The 18,634-nt window shown below is 52.8% G+C and overlaps 1 protein-coding gene across 2 annotated transcripts in view; it reads right to left on the bottom strand.

Moving 5' to 3' along the window:
- Positions 1–620: 620 nt before the first annotated feature.
- The window catches only part of SCARA5 (scavenger receptor class A member 5), a 35,321-nt gene continuing 17,307 nt past the window's right edge, over positions 621–18,634 (bottom strand). The window contains exons 4-8 of one of the 2 annotated variants that reach the window (XM_057432184.1): positions 17,225–17,305; positions 14,668–14,766; positions 7,761–7,808; positions 2,845–3,039; positions 621–889 (exon numbers count right to left, since the gene is read on the bottom strand). In XM_057432184.1, coding sequence (XP_057288167.1) covers positions 753–889; positions 2,845–3,039; positions 7,761–7,808; positions 14,668–14,766; positions 17,225–17,305 — 560 coding nt within the window. In that variant the 3' untranslated portion in view covers positions 621–752. The remainder of the gene's footprint in view (positions 890–2,844; positions 3,040–7,760; positions 7,809–14,667; positions 14,767–17,224; positions 17,306–18,634) is intronic. The other variant, XM_057432185.1, reaches the window with a different exon arrangement.

Raw genomic sequence — 18,634 nt, 5'->3', positions numbered from 1 at the left:
GTGGGAGCAGTTAAACTAACTGGTAAGCAGGAGAGGACCATTGCTATGTCTGTAATGTTAATTAAGCTGGTGCTTCAAAGACTGCCAGAAGCTACGAAGGTTGCTGGAAAAGTAAAGGACCCTTAAAGACCACCGCCACATTTTTGTATGCACGGGGGAAACGTTCTGGAAAATGATGTAACTCATATGCAGCCTCATGTACAAGGTTCGCCTGTATAGCAATACGGGGACACACGTTAGGAGGAGCTATCCCCGTGTCTCCCGGCGCCGCAATAAAGAGTACCTGCTTGTCGGCTTTGAAACTGTCGGCGAGTTCATTCCTGGAGTTTTCTCCGAATCAAGCCCCAGGCTGTGGCGGGGGTCAGGGCTGTCTCTGGGGGTCCCCCTCTTTGGGGGGGGGTCTACAGGTCCCCAAGTCCTTGTGGGTGTTCCTGGGGGACTGCAATCCCTGAGGGAAGGGTGTCTCTGTTGGAGGGGGCTCTGTACCCCCACTCAACTGCAGGGGCTTCTTGAACCAGGGCTGAGCCCGTCTCAGGGTCTGTAGTTATGATTCCCCCATGCATCCCTCCCCGCAGCCCCATCACACTGTGACCCCCCCAGGCACGGCTGCAGCAGCACGGTAGAGAATAATAAAAAGGCATTTATTTCTCTAATAATAAACCCATTTCAGGAAGCACAGGGGAAGCTGTGGGGAGGGCTGAGACTCTTGGAACCCCCGCAGCCAGGCCGGGGGTGTCCCTGTCCCCCCCCCATCACGGTGTCAGGCATTTCACACCAGCGTCCTCGGCGTGGCCGCAGTTGGTCTTGCCCCAGCTGGAGAAGCTGCAGCGCAGAAGGCTGTCCTCTGTCCCCTTGCAGGAGACGTCGTCCATCCAGATCCTCCCCGTGCCTGCAAAGACAGGGACCCGGTCAGTGGCATTGGCACCAGCACCGGCATCAGCATGTTGGTGGATCCCCTCCACGTGCATCACCTCATCACCTAAACAATTAGGCTAAAGCAAACATAATTCAACCAATCCTGAAACAAAAGGGTTCATCTGTTAGGAAAATTCACTCCCTCACCTATGATATCGATCCTTCTTTATAGTAACATGTATTAAGTATGTGTCAGTTCCTATTATATGTGGTGGCATCAGAAGTAGAGGAGTTTTCCTGGAGATTTTTGATTTTTAATGCTTGAATGAAAAGGTCTGGAAATAAGGATCTGGCTACTTGGAAGATTCAAGCTGCCCATGGAGAAGAAAAGATGCCCCTGGACAGCCAAGATGATGGCAGCATCCTGTAGCTCACTCAGCATTACATGGAGACCCTCCCAGAGGAGTCTCGTGTTGGAGGTCAGGAACTCAGGCAAGATCGGCTCTGGGGATGTGTGGATCAACAGACAAGCATCAAAAATGCTGCAAAACTGGAGCTGCTTTGCAAGGTTTTCCTGTGATTACTAATCAGAGACACGTGTGTAGGCCTTTATCCCAGTTGTGCTGTACCTGAGCACTGAAAAGGGAGAACAACCCCATTTACATTTACATCTACCTTTAGATGCCCGGATTCAGCTGGGACACCCCATATTTAGGAGTAAATATTGATTCATAATTTTATGCTTTGCATCCCAGTTTTTCTCCTTGGTAAGCATGAAATGTCCTGACACATCCTGATTCACCATTGCCACTGCTCTGGGATGGGGTCACTGCCTCTGGGATGGGGCACTCACCCCCCTCACAGGGAAGAAATCCTATGGAGACAGGCTGAGAATGCTGGGCTTGTTGAGTATGGAGAAGGCTCTGCAGAGACCTTAGAGCAGCTTCCAGTGCCTAAAAGGGCTACAAGAAATCTGGAGAGGGGCTTTTGACAAGGGTCTGTAGGGACAGGACAAGGGGGAATGGCTTTAAACTGACAGAGGGGAGATTGAGATGAGATCTTAGGAAGTTCTTCCCTGTGAGGGTGATGAAGCACATGTGCAGGCCATGCTGAAACAAGCTCTAGGGTCTACCAAGCCTGGTGTGAGGGATACCAACTCTTGGAGGGGTCCAGCTGCCCTCACAGAACAGGTCTGATCAACCAGCATGGTCATGGCTAGCTGATGGCCGTGGTGGCTACCTGCTTTTGGGGTCAATCATCTGCTTGGCAGCCCCGAGCCATTGGAAAGAAGGCAACTCAAGGATTAAAAGGCATATGTGGAAGGGGATCTGACTTGGGCGAAACACCCCAAACCAACAGTTTGGGGCCAAAGGCCACCCCTCCACCCGCCAGAGCATTCCTGGCATTTCCCCTCTGCTTTTAAAAGCTTTTCTTCAGTTGTTATTCTAAAGAGAAAGCAGCTCTCAACAGTCACATCCGGATGAAAAACATGAAGCTTCCTTCAAAAACAACAGCCCTGGGGATGCGTCTGGGGTACTGAGTCAGCATGGGGCAGGGTGTGCCGAGGGAGCCAGAGCCACGGCAGGAGCTGCCTGCGCCAGCACCAGCAATCACAGAATCCCAGAATGGTTTGGGTTAGAGGGGGCCCTTAAAGCTCACCCAATTCCAACCCCCTGTCACAGGCAGGGACACCTTCCACTAGACCAGGTTACTCCAAGCCCCGTCCTTGAACACTGCCTGGGATGGGGCATTTACCACTTCTCTGGGCAATGTCCTCGCACACGGTCCCACAAGCCAAAGCCACAATATTTGCAGACACCCAATACTGAATAAACCAGACTGAAGCTATTTGGATCACCACAGCCCATGTCCTGCTTGTAGAGGACCTGCTGGATGCCTCAAGGGTCATTCTGGGAGGGTCTCTGGTTTATGTATAGGCTGGCCCCAGGTACCTATGCTGGGTGAGGCGGGGGCGGAGGTGGGTCATACCTTGGCCGAAGCGGGCCATGCGGTACACCTCCTCGGCGCCTCGGAAGCCCAGCATCCGGCACACCACGTCTCCATCCTTCTTGTCCCAGCCGTCGTCACACACCGTGCCCCAGCGCCGGTCGTAGAAGACTTCCACCCGTCCCTCGTGGGAGCCGGAGCCGTTCACCAGCCGGATCATCCCCTCCTCGGCTGCTGCTGCTGGAAGCAGAGAGGGAGGTCAGAGGGGGCATGGTGGCATCTCACCCACCGTGTGTGGGTGATGTGCCCTCTCCATGATGCATGCAGCTGCACAAAGCATGGGGTGATGCACTTCCAGGAGACCTGGGGACACAGCACCCCTATTGAGCATAGTGCTGAAGGGGTCCCACCAAACCCAGGGTTTTGCTCAAGGTGGATGAGCCTTGCAATGGTCTTGCCAAGGTGGGAAAGCTGTTGGCAGCCTTAAAGTGCTGCAGGGAGGGCAGGTACTGAGCAAGCATCAATCCTGAAGCCATTAAGGTCCACATGGAGACAGCTCAGGGGTGCGAAGAAGCCTCTGAGCAACCGAGGGGAGGAGTGAGATGCCAGCAAACCCAGGCACAAAGAGTTTCCAAAAGGGACTGTGAAAGGGGATGGCAAGTGATGAGGAAGCTCTTCCAGCCTGGAAACAGAACCCCAGCCCAAGTCCATGCTGCCTGGGTGGACCCTGACTTCATGCTTGAGGGAATGGTGAGGGAATGTTCACATTGGTCTGAAATGCTGCACTGGAGTGGAGGGACATGGCTTGTCCTCCTCCCCATCGTGGCATTGCTCCCTCTGCTGCCAGTTGCCTTCCTGTGGCTGCTGAGCCTTCCTCCCCCCATCACCACCCTCCTGCTAGGTGAGACCAGCATCCCTTCATCCTTCAGCCAGGGAGAAGGATGGGGAGATGGTTTATCTGACAGGAGAATGACTGAGGAGCTCAGCACCAAAACCAAACCACTATGGCTCTTCCTCCACCCCAAGCCAAAGAAACCCAGCAAAGAACATGCCACACACCCTCTTATTTGGGATGAGAAAGGGGTCAGATGGAGAAAATTGCTGTTAGGCAGCTGGGCTCGCTCTGTGACTCACCAAGGGCTGGGGCAGCAGCTGAGGGTGGAGTTAGGCTCCCCCAAACAAGGTTGTTCTGCAGATGTTCAGGGATTTATATTAAAAGACATTTTCCCAAAGCCAGGGCTTGGATTTGGTTTTCTTTTCCCCAATCAAAACATACATTCCCACTGGAAATGCTCGGTGACATTTCTTCTCAAATGCGAAGATAAATGGGATTTGGGAGCATTTCCAGGCAGACTGAAGCCTCCCCCTTCGTGACCATCCTCTACATCCCATGCTCATCCCTGTGGAGAGGGTGTCAGGGGTTTCAACGCCACAAACCCACCTCAACCACAGCCACCACCAAAGTCCCAGCAGTGTAAGAGGCACCAAAACCTCATCTGTGATTTTGCCAGCACATGGACCATGGCAGGTTCTCAAGCGATGAACCCAAAAGGTCTTCACCTCACCAAGAGATGACCATTGCAGGGGGAGCTGCAAAGAGGTGGGTAAAATCTGCCACTGATCCAACCTCTGCTTTAACTCCACAGTGGTGGGATGCTGCAGGCAGTCACGCTTGGCTCAGGTCTCTTCAGGCACCTTGCCCACCCAAACTGGTGACCGTGGGGCTGGCCAAGGTGGATGAAACAGGGTCCCAGGCTCTCAGGGCTGGGAGGTGCAGGGTTAAGGGGATGTTTAGAGACCAGAGCAGTGTTTGGGACCTGCTGCACAGAGATCCAATGGGTTTTGGCATTGCCAGTTGGCTGGGACCTGCATGTTTTGGGCTCTGGGTTTTCCCTGGCTTGCTCCCAGTGGGATTAGGGCCACCTCTTCCAATGACCTCCAGAAAGAGCAGTCCTTGTGTGGCTTCAGCACTGGCTGATCTCCCATTTCCAGGACCTGCTCAGAATCAGGTTCAAGAAAGGATCTGGAAACCCTGAGCATGTTTTGCTGGATATGGGCAGAACATCGGGTTCACCGAGGAGCCAGGAAACATCTCATGCTGTTCCTGATCCATCTCACTGATATGGTCCACAGCCCTGCCATAAACATCACATCTCAGCAGAGGGGCTTTTGGGATGCTGTCGGCTGTGTCCTTCCACCAGCCCCTGCTATTTGGGATGGGTGTCTCCTCCCAGCCATTGAGGAGGTTTGCCGAGGCACCTGCCTTGGCTGAGCCCAGGGATGGTGTCATCTGAGGGTTGGATGAAGTGACTCTTCTGAGTTGAACACATGCACCACAGCTCTGGACGCTACCAGGGGAGCTGCTCCTGCCAAACCAAGCTTGCACCAGGTCCAACACCAGTGTCTCCTGCTAGGGAGCCAGCCCAACCTCCCTGCTCCAGGTGAGCTAGTGGAGGGATGCAACCAGGGAAACCCAAGGTCCTGGCTAGGGAGACCCAGGGCTCAGCATTTTTCATCCACCACTTGGTTCAATGTGGTAATCCTTCAGTGTCACCTTCCTGGCTCCATGTGTTCAGTGACCCCTGCCACCAGCATTGTGGCGTATAAGAGGTCTCTGGGCCTTCCTGCTCTCCCTGCCCCAGGAAATGACTTGGCTTTGGAACCATTGTCTCTCTTTGAAACCTGGAGCATCCCAGAGCAGGGGATCCTTCCCTGGATGTCTGTGATGGCTAAAGAAAGCAATAGCTAAATAGGGCATGGAGCCCCTCAACAGGCATAATCCTCTCTGTAGAACCATCCATCTCAGCCTCCAGAGCTGCCCACATTCCCTGGGGAACAGGCAGGTGACTACTGATCCAAAACCAGCTCCCTATATCCAGCATCAGCTGGTTGCTCATCCTGTCCAGCTCCGTATCTCCAGCTCAAGCCAGTTGGTTATCCCTGAGTCTTCATTCCTCCCCCTGCAAGCCTGCCTTCAGCCCAGCTCTTTGCTGGATGCTCATCAGAGCCTGTGCGTGCTGGAAGACAACTGCTTCCTCGAGGAGGGGAGGAGATGTGCAATCAAGGCACAGATCCAGGTGGGACTGGGATGTTCCCATTAATCAACAGGGTGAGGGCTGCTAATAAAGCCACAGAGCTCAGCCACAAGTCCTGGCCACAGCCCTTCCACTTAGCCCACAACAAGCATCACTTAGCAGGCTAATAAAAACTAATAAGCCCCAGAAGTCTCCTCCCAAACCAGTGCCAGTTGCCTGTGACATCCCCAGCCCAGGGCTGTTTTGATGCTCATGAGCTTGGGGCTGTGCTTGGTTCCTGGCCCCAGCAGGATGGAATAACCCTTGGGAGATGCCCGGGGACCAGAGTGGATTGTCCACCTCATGCTGCAGAAGGTTGCCCAGGATCAGGCTCTCCCAGGCTGCAGCTCCAGAGCAGGATGTGAGCATCCCATCCTGCAGCAGCCCCCTGCCTGTGAAGTGGCCTGGCCCTGTCCACCCCAGAGCAACTCCCTGGCCCATTCCCTCTCCAACAATCCCCAACAGCATCATCTTGTGTGTGTTCATTTGTTTTGCTGCAGCAATTACTTCCAAACCTCTCGACCTCCTCCCTGCCCAGCCTCCAAAACCAGCAAAACAAGAAAGGAAGAGCTAAAGAGGAGAAATAACTCCCAGTGGCCGAGAAAACAAGGGCCTGATTCTCTGCAGCTGGGCTGAGATATCATCTCCTCCCTGGTAATGGAGACCATCTGCCCCTGATTCCCTGGGCTCTCCACCGCCCTCTCCCACTGCCCCTGCCCTGCTCCTCTCCCTTTGGTTTGGCAATATGGATACAAACATCAGGTTTCCAAGGGGTAGATGTGGGGTACGACAGGAAATTAAACAGCAATCATCCATACTGCAGCTGCATACCAGCTGCACTTGCTCACCAAGCAGTGGCTGGACGGGGCTGGGGTCCTTGGTCCTTGCTGGGGTGCTGGTGAATCATGCATCCCACCTTGGTGCTTCCTGCTCCCCAGCTGCCTCTCCTGCTGCTCCTCTTCTAACCCTGCTGCATCCTTACTCTGCTTGGCACCATCTGGGGGACTCTGTGGCTGGTGGCAGGGACCTAGAGCCCCTGCATGGATGCCTGATGTGGGAAGGATGCTTTTGGGTGGCGGGAGGGATGTCCAAAGCTTGGAGGAAACCATCAGTAACCCCAGAGGTCTCAGGGATGAGCTCCCTGCAGGGCATAGTCACAGCACAGCAGAGGATGGGCAGGATCCAGCCCCAGGCTCATTCCCATGCATTTCTTGGCTTGCCAACCCAGAAGACCAATGCTGGCGATTGGTGTGCAAGTGCAGGTCTTGGCCCCAGAGGGAATCCCAAAGCAATAGCACAGCTGTGGTTGGTGCCACACGGCCTCACAGTGTGGCCCAGGTGCCTTCATCCAAATGGGTGTTTCCATCTTGAAGCCCTGGAAAACCACTTCCTGGGGCCAATCCTGGCATGGGGAAGTGGTGGAAGAGATACGTCCTTATGGATCTCTGCTCCTCTTGCTGCCAGCTCTAGGCTCTCCCTAGGATAGTGAGGATGCTCTTTGCCTCTATGGGTGAGTGAGCTTAAACCCAGCCTTGATCCTGTTTGTGCCTGCGAGTGAAAACTCCCAGCCAGCTTTGGACATCCTCAATCCAACCCCATCAGCCTGGCTGGAGTCCCAGCATGCCCATTGCAGCCAAGGTGCTTCCCCCTTACCTTCCTTGAGCATCCTCACTGTGACATCCCTCCCACCTTTTGCTGGCTCTGGCTCCTCTTTACCCAGGCAGGAAAAACCCAAGCACAGGGCTCAGCAGCCTCATCCTGGCAGTGACCACTGCCTTCCTGCCTGCTTTGCAGCAGGTATCTCCCTGATAGACTCCAAACCCCACAAACTCCCCCAAAACCATTCCTGGAACTCCAAGGAGATGGCCATGAGCAAGAGCTTACCCATGCTGCTGCCTCGGTCCCCCTTTTCTCCCTTTGGGCCTCGGTCACCTAGGAAAAGAAAGAGTATGAGGCATAAATCTTGCTAGAATCAGACTTTAAGTGGATGCCCTGCTCTTAGGTAATGCTGTAGCTCTTGAGGGGCTTTATCAGTTTTGGGAAATTTAGCCATGAAGCAGCAAAATGAGTTGTCAGCCCCTCTCCTGACCCCTTGGATGTGCTGCATGGCAATGGGACCCATCTTCCCACAGCCCCATCTTCTGGGATCTTTCTTCTTAAAGTAAAACCCAACCAATCCCTGGGAAGACATGGCTTCATGCAGGGTTCATCCCCTATGGGCTCGGTGTCTCTGTATTTCATGCCCAATATAGCTCTTTCCCTCTGCATCCGTGGGGGACCCCTGCCCTGGATACCCTGTTTGGCTATATGAAGCTGTGCAATACACCCACCCCCTGCTTTGTGCACAGGGTAAGAATGGGAGGATGTCCCCGTCCCCCCCAACTCCCCTTGTGGTTCATGTCCTGTAGGAGGACAGAGGGCTGGTGTTCCCATCCCACCCACTCTGCTACCCCTTCACCCAAACAGCCAAGCCCTGGCTGCAGAGCGACAGCAGAGCAGGACTAAAGGAAAGCAAACACTGAATTTGGGCTCTGAAAATCCCTGTCTGGGGCGAAAAAAGCTTCATTTTGCAGGGCTCATTAACAAGGACGTGGCTTCCCACAGCCTCAATGGAGCATTGACCCTTCCTGCACCCAGCTGGTACCTCCTTGCAAGCAGATTTGCTGAACCCAAACCCTGTATCCATGGAGAAGCAGTGATGCTGGAGGGTTCAGACCAGCTGGATAAACAGGCTGCCTTCAACAACACGCCTATTTCCATATGAAAATAATGAGCTCAGTAATTATCTGTGTCATGGCTTGGCTTTCCGAGCATGGGCTGCCTCTGTCTGCATCCCACCACCTCCCTTAAACCCTCCCTGTGCTCCAGCTTCGCTCTTGTCAGGCAGCAGCTGTGTTATCCCATGGTATGCACCACTGAAAACACTGTCCTGAATGGGGCTGTGCGCTTGGCTTTGCTGGTCCTGGCTTTGCCCTGAAGCTGCAGAGGGATCAGGGAATAACTCATTTCATCAAGGGAATAACTTGATGAAATATAACAAGGGAAAGTGTAGAGTCCTGATTCTGGGCAGGAACAACCCCAGGTTCCAGTATAGATTGGGGAATGACCTGTTAGAGAGCGGTGTAGAGGAGAGGGACCTGGGGGTCCTAGTGGACGACAGGATGACCATGAGCCAACACTGTGCCCTTGTGGCTAAGAAGGCCAATGGCATCCTGGGGTGTATTAGAAGGGCGGTGGTTAGTAGGTCGAGAGAGGTCCTCCTTCCCCTCTACTGTGCCCTGGTGAGACCCCATCTGGAATATTGTGTCCAGTTCTGGGCCCCTCAGTTCAAGAAGGACAGGGAATTGCTTGAAAGAGTCCAGCACAGAGCCACAAAGATGATTAAGGGAGTGGAGCATCTCCCTTATGAGGAGAGGCTGAGGGAGCTGGGACTCTATAGTTTGGAGGAGACTGAGGGGTGACCTTATCAGTGTCTATAAATATATAAAGGGGGAGTGTCACGAGGACGGAGCCAGGCTCTACTCAGTGGCAAACAATGATAGGACAAGGGGTAATGGGTACAAACTGGAACACAAGAGGTTCCACTTAAACTTGAGAAGAAACTTCTTCTCAGTGAGGGTGACGGAACACTGGAACAGGCTGCCCAGGGAGGTTGTGGAGTCTCCTTCCCTGGAGACATTCAAAACCCGCCTGGACACATTCCTGTGTAACATTATCTAGGTGTTCCTGCTCCGGCAGGGGGATTGGACTAGCTGAACTTTTGAGGTCCCTTCCAATCTCTAGCATCCTGTGATACTGTGTGATACTGTAATGCTCCATGCTGCTCCAGGCAGTGATGCTCTGAGTGAGCCCCAGCCCTGAAACACGGCCCCACTTCAACATAGCCTTTCCTTTTGTCTCTGTAAGAATAACAAACAGCGCACACACACACTCAGAAATGTCTTATAAAATAAAATATTAAGAAGGAAAGAAAAAAAAAAAGGCATGCAGGAAATTCTTGCCCTTTAACTTGGAGGCTCTGGGAAAGCGAGATTGCTCCCCTGGGCAGCCGCAGCTGTGTCGGATGGAGGAAAGCTGCCTGCAGCCTGCCCCGCTGATGGGAACCAGATGACAGCAGCCCCCCGAGCAGCGGGACAGCGGCCAGAGATGCTGCTCGCCAGCACGTGATGGGAGCAGCCCATGCTCTCCAGCACCTTCCTTCCCCAGCCTCGAGAAAAAGGGGGCTGGAAAGCAACAGTTATTATGTGTTTGTTTCCCAAAATCTGGCTTTTCCAGAGCAGGAGTGCTTTCCCTGCAGGGTCCAGGCTGCATCCTATAGGAATGATGGAGGGAGGTGAAGGTGGAAGGGTGGAGCTTGAGGGAAAGGCACTGGGTAGAAACACTGTGGGCTGAGACTCCTGGAGTGAATAACTCAACTGCTGTATTGTTGCTTATCTCAGGGACGTGACAGCAACAAGTTAGACATGCTGCCGGGGAAGGAAATACTCTGAGAGATAGGATGGGAGACCTCAGTGGTCAGAAGTGGTTAGAGACCTTTAAGAAAAAGACCAAGGCCAAAAAATATTGGCACAAATGGAACCTACTGCACTGCAGCAAGAGGAACAGGCTGCCCATAGTGGTGGGGGATGCTTCATCCCTGGAAACATTAAAGGTTGGGTTGGACAGGACTTTGAGCAACCTGGTCTAGTAGAAGGTGTCTCTGCTCGTGGCCGAGGATTGGATTAGATAGTCTTCAAGGTCTCTTCCAACCCAAACCACTCTATGATACAATGAAGAGGCGCAGTGGGCCAAAGGCAGCAGGACCAGTGCTGAGACCACTCCAGCAGCCAGGAATGCCATCGGGGAAGCCAGAGGCTCCTGGCATAGACAGAGTGAGATGCCCCGCAGCACACATCTTCAAGGCCAGGTGCTGCTCACCAGCAAGCCCTGATGCAGGGTCAACAAAGTGCATGCGGGTCTCCAAAAAGCAGTAGGTGGGGTCAGCTTAGGGTTAGGGTTAGCTGTGGAAAATGGTTCCAGGGACTCTTGAGGAGCAGAACTGGGTTATGAATGGAGAAGGAGTCAGTGCAATGGGAGCTGCTGGAGCGGACAGAGAGAGCATATGCAATGCTGAGATCATTTATATCCTGACAAAGTGCAAGCTGCCAGAGCCCCATCTTCACAGGTAGGAACATGTTCTGCAACATGGCCAATTCCTCCTCCTTGCCTGTACATGGTGTTTAGGAAGGGGATTTCTTGTATTGCCCTGACTTTATCTATAAATTAGCAATCCCTACCTTGCCTACCTTGGCTCATTTACTATTGTTTCCTCCCTAACGCGTTTTCCATGGAAGAGTGAAGAAGACTGATGTCTACTCACTTTCCAGGATAATTTTCCCCAGTTGGAAATGAGGAAAATAATACTCCACTGGGGTAGTTTTGAGGGAAAATGCATCAAGGACAGGAAAATACCAACAGCAAGGGAAAATCCTGGGTCTCTTTGGAGAGGAAAAGCTGTCCCTTGATCCAGGGTTTTTGCTGAGGAGGCTCATTTTCCCCAGATGCTCCATGCCCCACAACAGGCTGCATTTCCTGGGGAAGCAATAGTTCTCCTGTGCTCAGAAGAAAGTCATTATAGAAGTGTAAGACTAGTGCTGCAGAAAAACAGGCCTTTACTTAAATCCTGGGTTTGGACCATTGCCTGGCTGTGTCTGTTTCCTATAAATTTTAGAGAATCCCATAAACCCTAGAAATTCAGCACTTGCTGCCAGCGCAGTTTGATATTTATTGGAAATGGGGTTGGATGAAACCCCCTTATCTGAGCACCCCTGACCTCTGGGAAGTGGGATGAGGGGGTCCCTTCACAGGGGACACATCTAAGACCTGGAGGTCACATCCAGCCATGCAGCAAGGGGAGGTGGAGGGAGGGACCCTCTGCTGGTGATGGGCTGTGGTGGGAACTGGAGTTGGTCCACACTCCAAAGAGGAATGCCTGATGGCTTTGCCACATTGCAGGCATACCCAAACCAAGGCTTCCAAGAAATGCACAATGAGCTGGGTGCATCAAGGCCTTGAGACAACTTAACATTCTTCAAGACAGGAGTCCTTCTCAGATGGAAGGATTACTCTATACCAGTGACAGGATGATAGCCAGAAGCAATGCACCACATGGCAAAGACCCATCGACTCCCAAGACCAAGAGCAGAAGTGCTTCATTTCCTTGGGCAAGAGGGGATTGAGATCATAGAATCATAGAATGGTTTGGGTTGAAAATGACCTTAGGATCTCGTAGTTCCACCCCCCTGCCACAGGCAGGGACACCTCATACTAGATCAGGTTGCTCCAAGCCCCTTCCAACCTGGCCTTCAGATACTGGAAGGCTGCTATGAGGTCTCCATGCAGCCTTCTCTTCTCCAGGCTGAACAGCCCCAACTTTCTCAGCCTGTCTTCATACGGGAGGTGCTCCAGTCCCCTGATCATCCTTGTGGCCTCCTCTGGACTTGTTCCAACAGTTCCATGTCCTTTTTATTGAGGACACCAGAAGTGCACACACTGGGGAAGGGTCACCAAGCTTGTAGGGGCTGATGCTTTTACTGCTGCATCATAGCCACGGCTGTCCCCTGAAGGCAGGGGCTGTGCTGGGATGGTCTCCACCACCCCCTGGCCTGGTAAGCACTGGAAAAAGGCTTCATTCTCATTGCTGTGTCTCCAGAGAGCTCCTTGCTGGAGCTGTGATGCCACCATGGGGTCTGCTAAAACATCTCAGCACTGACCCAGCACATCAACTATTAACATCTCTCATGCGGGGGAAACAGGATGCAGGAGCTCAATAAGCTCCTCCCTCCAGAAGGGGCACATCCCCCAGGGATGCAATTTGCAGAACAAGTCTGGCATCAGGGCTTGGTCCTTCACTGAAGCCCAGTTCAATGGGCCCAGGCTCCTTGGGATACTTTGCTTGTCTAATGAGTGCTTGGCACTGCTGGTGAGAAAAGCCCACTTTCCTCTGCTCCAGGGAAGGGAAGGAAACTGTGGTCCCAAAGTACGTTGTGGTTTTGGTTGGCAAACCTCAGCCTTTGATGTGCTGCCAGGAACATCTCAGTGCCGATGTCTGCCTTGCGTTAGCACTGGTCCCTGCAGTACTCACGCCTTTGCAAGGCTTGTGCCTGGATGTATCCAGGGTTAGTTTGAGCTCCTGGAGCACCAGAGCAGGCGTTTTCACTTCAGATAAAGTCCTGCACCCCCACAACACCATATTGCAATCCTGCAGGCAAAGTTACCTCCAAAACCCAAGAGACAGTGCTGGAAAACAAGCACTAAATCATGGTTTCTTTATTTTTGCTCTGTTCCCACTGGCAGTCTCTGCCTTGGTGGAAGGATTGAGATTTATCCCAGCCACCAGCCCAGAAACCCTGCACTTCCAGTTAGATGGGATGGTGTGACAGAAATGGCACCCAATGGCATTTGTCAAGAGTACCTGGTGCTGCACAATTATCACCTAAGCAGCCACAGGGCTTGCAGAGCCATCTCCAGCAGCTAACAGGCTCCAGGAGGTCAGCTTGTGCCCACACTGGGGTGCCTGGGAGGGCAGTGGGATGAAAAGAGCCATCCTGTCAGTAGAGCGGGTGATAACAGCAGTGACGGCTCAAGGCAAAGAGGACCAGATGGGTGCCAATCCTGCAGGAGACTGCAGCTCTGAGAGCTCCACTTTGCTCTCTGGCTACAGAAGGAGGCCACTGGGAGCATCTTATCTCCTGCATCTCCTTTCTATCTGGACCAGGGCTGCCCTGGAAGGCGCTGGCAGTGAGAAGTGGATGTCATGTTCCTAGGAAAGGTCTTTCTTCTAAAGACACCACAAAGTGGAGAAGGGATGGAAGAAATGCTCTTGCCCCTAGACTACAGGGGGTTTTCTGGTGGCATGCAAGGTATAGGAAGGAGACAGCCACCACTGTGAAGCATGTGAAGGATGCACCACCAGACAGGACACAGGGATCCCTCCCTAACCCCTGACTCTGGCAATGACCAGGGTCAGAATGTACAGGAAAACTGGACACCAGCTCTTGCCAGGACATTTTCCTTCAGCTTTCACATGTGCAATTCACCCAAGGAACTAACTGCGTGGAGCCAAGAGCTTGCACAGGACCTTCAGCAACACCCACTCCTTGCCTGGAGTGCTGCCTGCAGGGCCCAGGGCATTTCCCAGTCCTGGATGGCCATGGCCCCAGGTCATGGTGGCCAGTGTGGATCAACATGACCCACAAGCATGAGGTGAGTGAAATACACCACTTTAGCCACTGGAGACCAGGGCAGGATGCAGGCAGGGCAGCTCTGCCCAGGGTGGTGCCCTTTCCTTGGGCTGGGTTTCCTGCCTCCCCCTGCCCACAAGGCATTCTGAGGCAGAAAGAGCATGTTTTGGGTTTATCCATCCTGTCCTAGGTTGCAGCATGGAATGTCTTTGAGAAGGTCTCGTGGGGCAGATCTGTCCTGCTAAAAAGGTGCGTGGCCATTTCTTACACCCACAGCTCTCAGCCGGGGTGTGGTGAGATGCTGCAAAACCACAGCGAGCCAGAAAAGGTCACCAGAAAACAAACACAAGGCTGTTCCTAAAGCTATTCTGGAGCCAAGCGTGGGACAGCAGTCCGGCAGGTCCTCACGGGGCTCTGGTGAGGGCTCAGTGCAGGCAACATTGCTATGCCAAGCCCCACAGCTGTTTTGACCCTCTCCCTCCAATGGTCTCCAGAGCCAGTCTGCTCCCCAATAAACCCAACCAGACCCCACGAGCCAGCCACAAGCATGCACAGAGGCTGGTCCTTACCTTTGAATCCCCGCATCCCCACTGGACCTGGAGGGCCAAGGTCTCCTTGGTCCCCTTTCAAGCCACGTGGTCCTGGTGGTCCTCTCTCCCCTGGCAGCCCTGGAGATGAGGACAAAGATGCAAAATGACCCTGTTGCAGCAGAGACCTGCACAAACCGGATGTGCACATACTCAAACACGTCCTGCCTGCCAGCAGGCATGGCAGCCAGCCTCTGGTTCTTTTCCAGGAGTCAGGGGCCATCAGGAGACACCTGAGAGTGTTTCCTTCTGCATCTTCCCCTGGATACAGGACAGGATTAACACAGACACAGGCTGGTGCTAATGCAGCTCTGAGCATCTTAAGGCTCAGATTAAGTTAACTGGGCTCCAAAGCTGGAGACCAATGAGGAAGAGCAAGGAGCTAGGATGGAGCAGAGACCCTAAGGAGACATGATATACCCAGCATGAGCTGCAGGTCCCTCACAGCCATACACACTCATCAGGTGGGTTTGCTATTTATCAGAAAAGGGTTTGGATTGAAACCCTTATCTGAGCACCCAGGAGGTGGGAAATGGGGCTTCAATTTGGGAGCTTGGGCTCCCTTTGCAGGGGACACATCCAAGCCCCAGCCATGCAGGCCAGCAAGGGGAAATGGAGGGAGGGATTCCTGTGCTGGTGATGGGCTCTAGTGGGACCTGGGGGTGGTCCCAACAGGTCAGCCCAGCAGAGACTTAGCTCGAGCATGAGTTTGGGTCAGATCCAAAGCTCTTTGGGGGAGAAGCTGCTTCACCACCCAAGCTCAGCCCCCAGCCAGGCACAGTGCTGCTGGTCTCCCCTTCCCGTGTGGAGGGAGCCCTAGATCCCTTTGGCACTGCGCCTCCTGCCCCTCCTGGGCTGGGCTTTCCAAACTTAAGTCAATATTTTCCTCTGGTTTAAGAGGAGAAAAAGCTGCCAGGCAGAATTTGGGCACCAGCTCCAGCAGACACGGTCTGGGGCTTAATTCTCTCCCTGCTGCATCCAGCCAACTCCTCCTTTCCAGGGGGAATGCTGCAGGAAGTCAGGACCTGCCTTTGTACTTAGGTAGAGGCACTGGTGCAGAGGGATGCAAAAGGGGATGCACCAGGGATGCTTTACAACGCCTGGCTGTACCTGAACCTGAGCTTCCCATATTCAAAGGGCTGATGCTGTGATCACAGCAGAGGAAGGGAGACAGAGAAAGACCTAAAAATAGTGGCCCTTTGAGCAACTCTTCCCAAAGGTGAACCCTCCAGAGGTTGTTTTGTTTTTCTGCTTAAACAAGAAAAACAACCAAGAAAAGGAAAGGAGCCAGACGATGAATTTCTGATGCTTGTTACACCCAAGAAAAATAGCCATGAATCTGTCAACACAAAAAGAATATAGCTGTTGGTGAAATGAGCATTGCAGCCAGCGCTGAGGAGGGCTTGCAGAAAGCAGTCCTGTTTCCAGGCTGGCTCTGCCTAACTTGGCTGGTCCTGCTGCTCGCTGGATGCCAAAATAGGAGGTTTTAAGCCCAGCCCAGGACCAGCAGCTCAGATGCACAGGGCTGGGGTGCTGAGCCTGACTCTGACACCAACAGCCCTACGTGGGTCATGCCTTCAATCAAGGTGAAGCCAGGGCTGGACACCCTCTTGGATGGAGAAGGAGGTCCATGCTCCAGGCAGGATGGATACAGTCACCTCAATAGAAAAGAGCCTCTTGGAGACAGGAAGCCCTGACCAAAAGGGATCCTCCCTCACCTCTGTGCCATCCCTGGCTCTTGAATGCAAAGTATTTCTAGGTTTGGCTTGAAATCAGAAAGAGGCTCAAGCCTGTTTCTCAGGTTGGGGGCTGTCTTCTGCTGGTTTTGTTTTAATTGAATTATCTCAAAAACAATGGTTGGAATTAAGAAAGGGGCAGGAAATGGAATTTTTGACATTGAAAAATGTGTCCTATGAAAAGCCTCAGAGCTGCAGCCAGTGCCCGAGTCCTCCCTGTCAGGGACCCCAGTGCTGGGTCCCCATGTGCTGCCCGGTGGGTGCAAGCAGTGGGGCCAGCCCTGGTACCTTGTAAGTGCTTGGTCTGAGAGAGCACAGGGTGGTGGCCAGGTCCTGCACAAACCTGGCCTGGGTGTCTGTCAAAGGATCCAGGGGCCATCAGCCTGCAAGTGATGGACCCTTGCAGCTCTATCCCAGGGCCAGATGGGGGATGAGAGAGACTTTTGCCCCTGAAGACTGGCAGGAGATGGGGCAGCACATCAACAGGTTAATCCTGTTGCTCTTCAAGACTTGTGCGTAGCCAGCAAAGTCCCAGGGGACAGGCTGGGGAGTCACCAGGTGTCCTCTTGAACAGGTTGCCCAGAGAAGCTGTGGCTGCCCCATCCCTGGCAGTGTTCAAGGCCAGGTTGGACTGGGCTTGGAGCAACCTGGTCTAGTGGAAGGTGTCCCTGCCTGTGGCAGGGGGTGGAACTGGATGAGCTTTGAGGTCCCTTCCAACCCAAACCACTCTGTGGTTCTATGATTCTATGACTCCATGGACTTCAGGTGAAGGTTTGCAGGGTTATGGATGTGTTGTTCCTTACCTCGCAGCCCAGGCAGGCCAGGAAGACCAGGTTCACCCTCCATCCCTTCATTGCCTTGGTCTCCTTTGGGTCCTGGTGGCCCTGCAACACAAATACACAGGTATAGGAGTGCAGCCATTGCACACCACCATGCAGCAGATGCATGAGTGTGTGCACCACCCACCGTTCACCAGCCATTATCATCTATCAGGCCCAGGGACCTTGAATAAACGCAGATCTCTCTAGACATGAGCAAAGTGACACTGAGGGGGCTTGCAGCAGCCTTTCTTCCATGTCCTATGGATTTTAAAGGCCAAGCATAACTCCATTCACCTTGCTGCTCCTATAGTTCCACCTTGAGCATAACTCAGTCTCCTGGAATTCCCTTTTGACCAAAAGTTGTGACATCTCCAAGCTGTCAAATAATGTTAAAAAACGAAAGAAAGAAGAAGAAATGCATTTTGGAAATGCCGAGATGATCCTTTAGGAGAGGATTTGCATCACTGATCTCATTAGGAAGCGGTCATCAGTGATTGCTTTGCAGTGTAAACTCTCATCAGTGAGCAGAAAGTCCAACCCAGTAACAGAGTTACGTGCTTCAGCCTGCAAGGGGCCAAGTCCACAAAGCTGAAAACAATTATGAGCTAAATCAATTGGAAGAAGGAATTTGAACAGAATAAAATAAAATGAAAGAAGACTCCTGGGATGACAGAAAATAGGGCAGAGAGAGGCCAGGAGGGCTCATTCGGCCTTTGTTCCACCAAGCCACGCTGATAATTGAAAACTGTTAAGACTGTTTTCCTAAGAAACCCCAAAAGCCATAATCTCCCACCCGCGCAGAAAGCCAGCAACCAGCCAGGGCTACAGGCAATGTGGTAAAGCAAAAGGATCAGGAGAGGAAGAGGGAGGATGTTTAAGAGTCCTAATGGATGAGTATTTAGGATCTGCAAATATTATGCAGGAATTAGTGGGTTCCTGAGCAGATGAAGCACAGCAAGCTCAGGAAACCTCCCGAGTGGAGAGGGTCAGAGCCTGGGAAAGGACTATGGGGAAATGCTGCATTAGCTTGCCCTGGGTTTTTTCTTCCCTGTGTGATTCCCTACAACATGGGGATTGATCCACAACCCTCGAGGCACCTCTCCTCTTAGATGGCAAAACAAAAGGATGCAAGGAACAATGGACACCCCAGAGAGCTGAGTACAATGAGGAGACATTTTTGGGTGGGAACAAGAGGAACCACGTGCAGAAGGGACACTGTCTGACCCTGGATGGGGGAGACAGGATGTTCCATGATAGAAAAGGTCCAGCATCAATGAAGGGCTACTCCACAGAGGACACGGGACAGGAACCAGATGAGGGATGCACTGTGATGTCGGGAATTTCCATCTGTTTCAGATCTTACTGCCTTGTTGATGTGGGATCTTAAAATCA

This window comes from Pezoporus wallicus, unplaced genomic scaffold, assembly GCF_028554395.1.
Source record: "Pezoporus wallicus isolate ANWC-B61680 ecotype Strahan unplaced genomic scaffold, APGP_CSIRO_Pwel_v1 contig_11438, whole genome shotgun sequence".
Classification (NCBI taxonomy): Eukaryota; Metazoa; Chordata; class Aves; order Psittaciformes; family Psittacidae; genus Pezoporus; species Pezoporus wallicus.
This window is presented reverse-complemented; position numbering and strand designations above follow the sequence as displayed.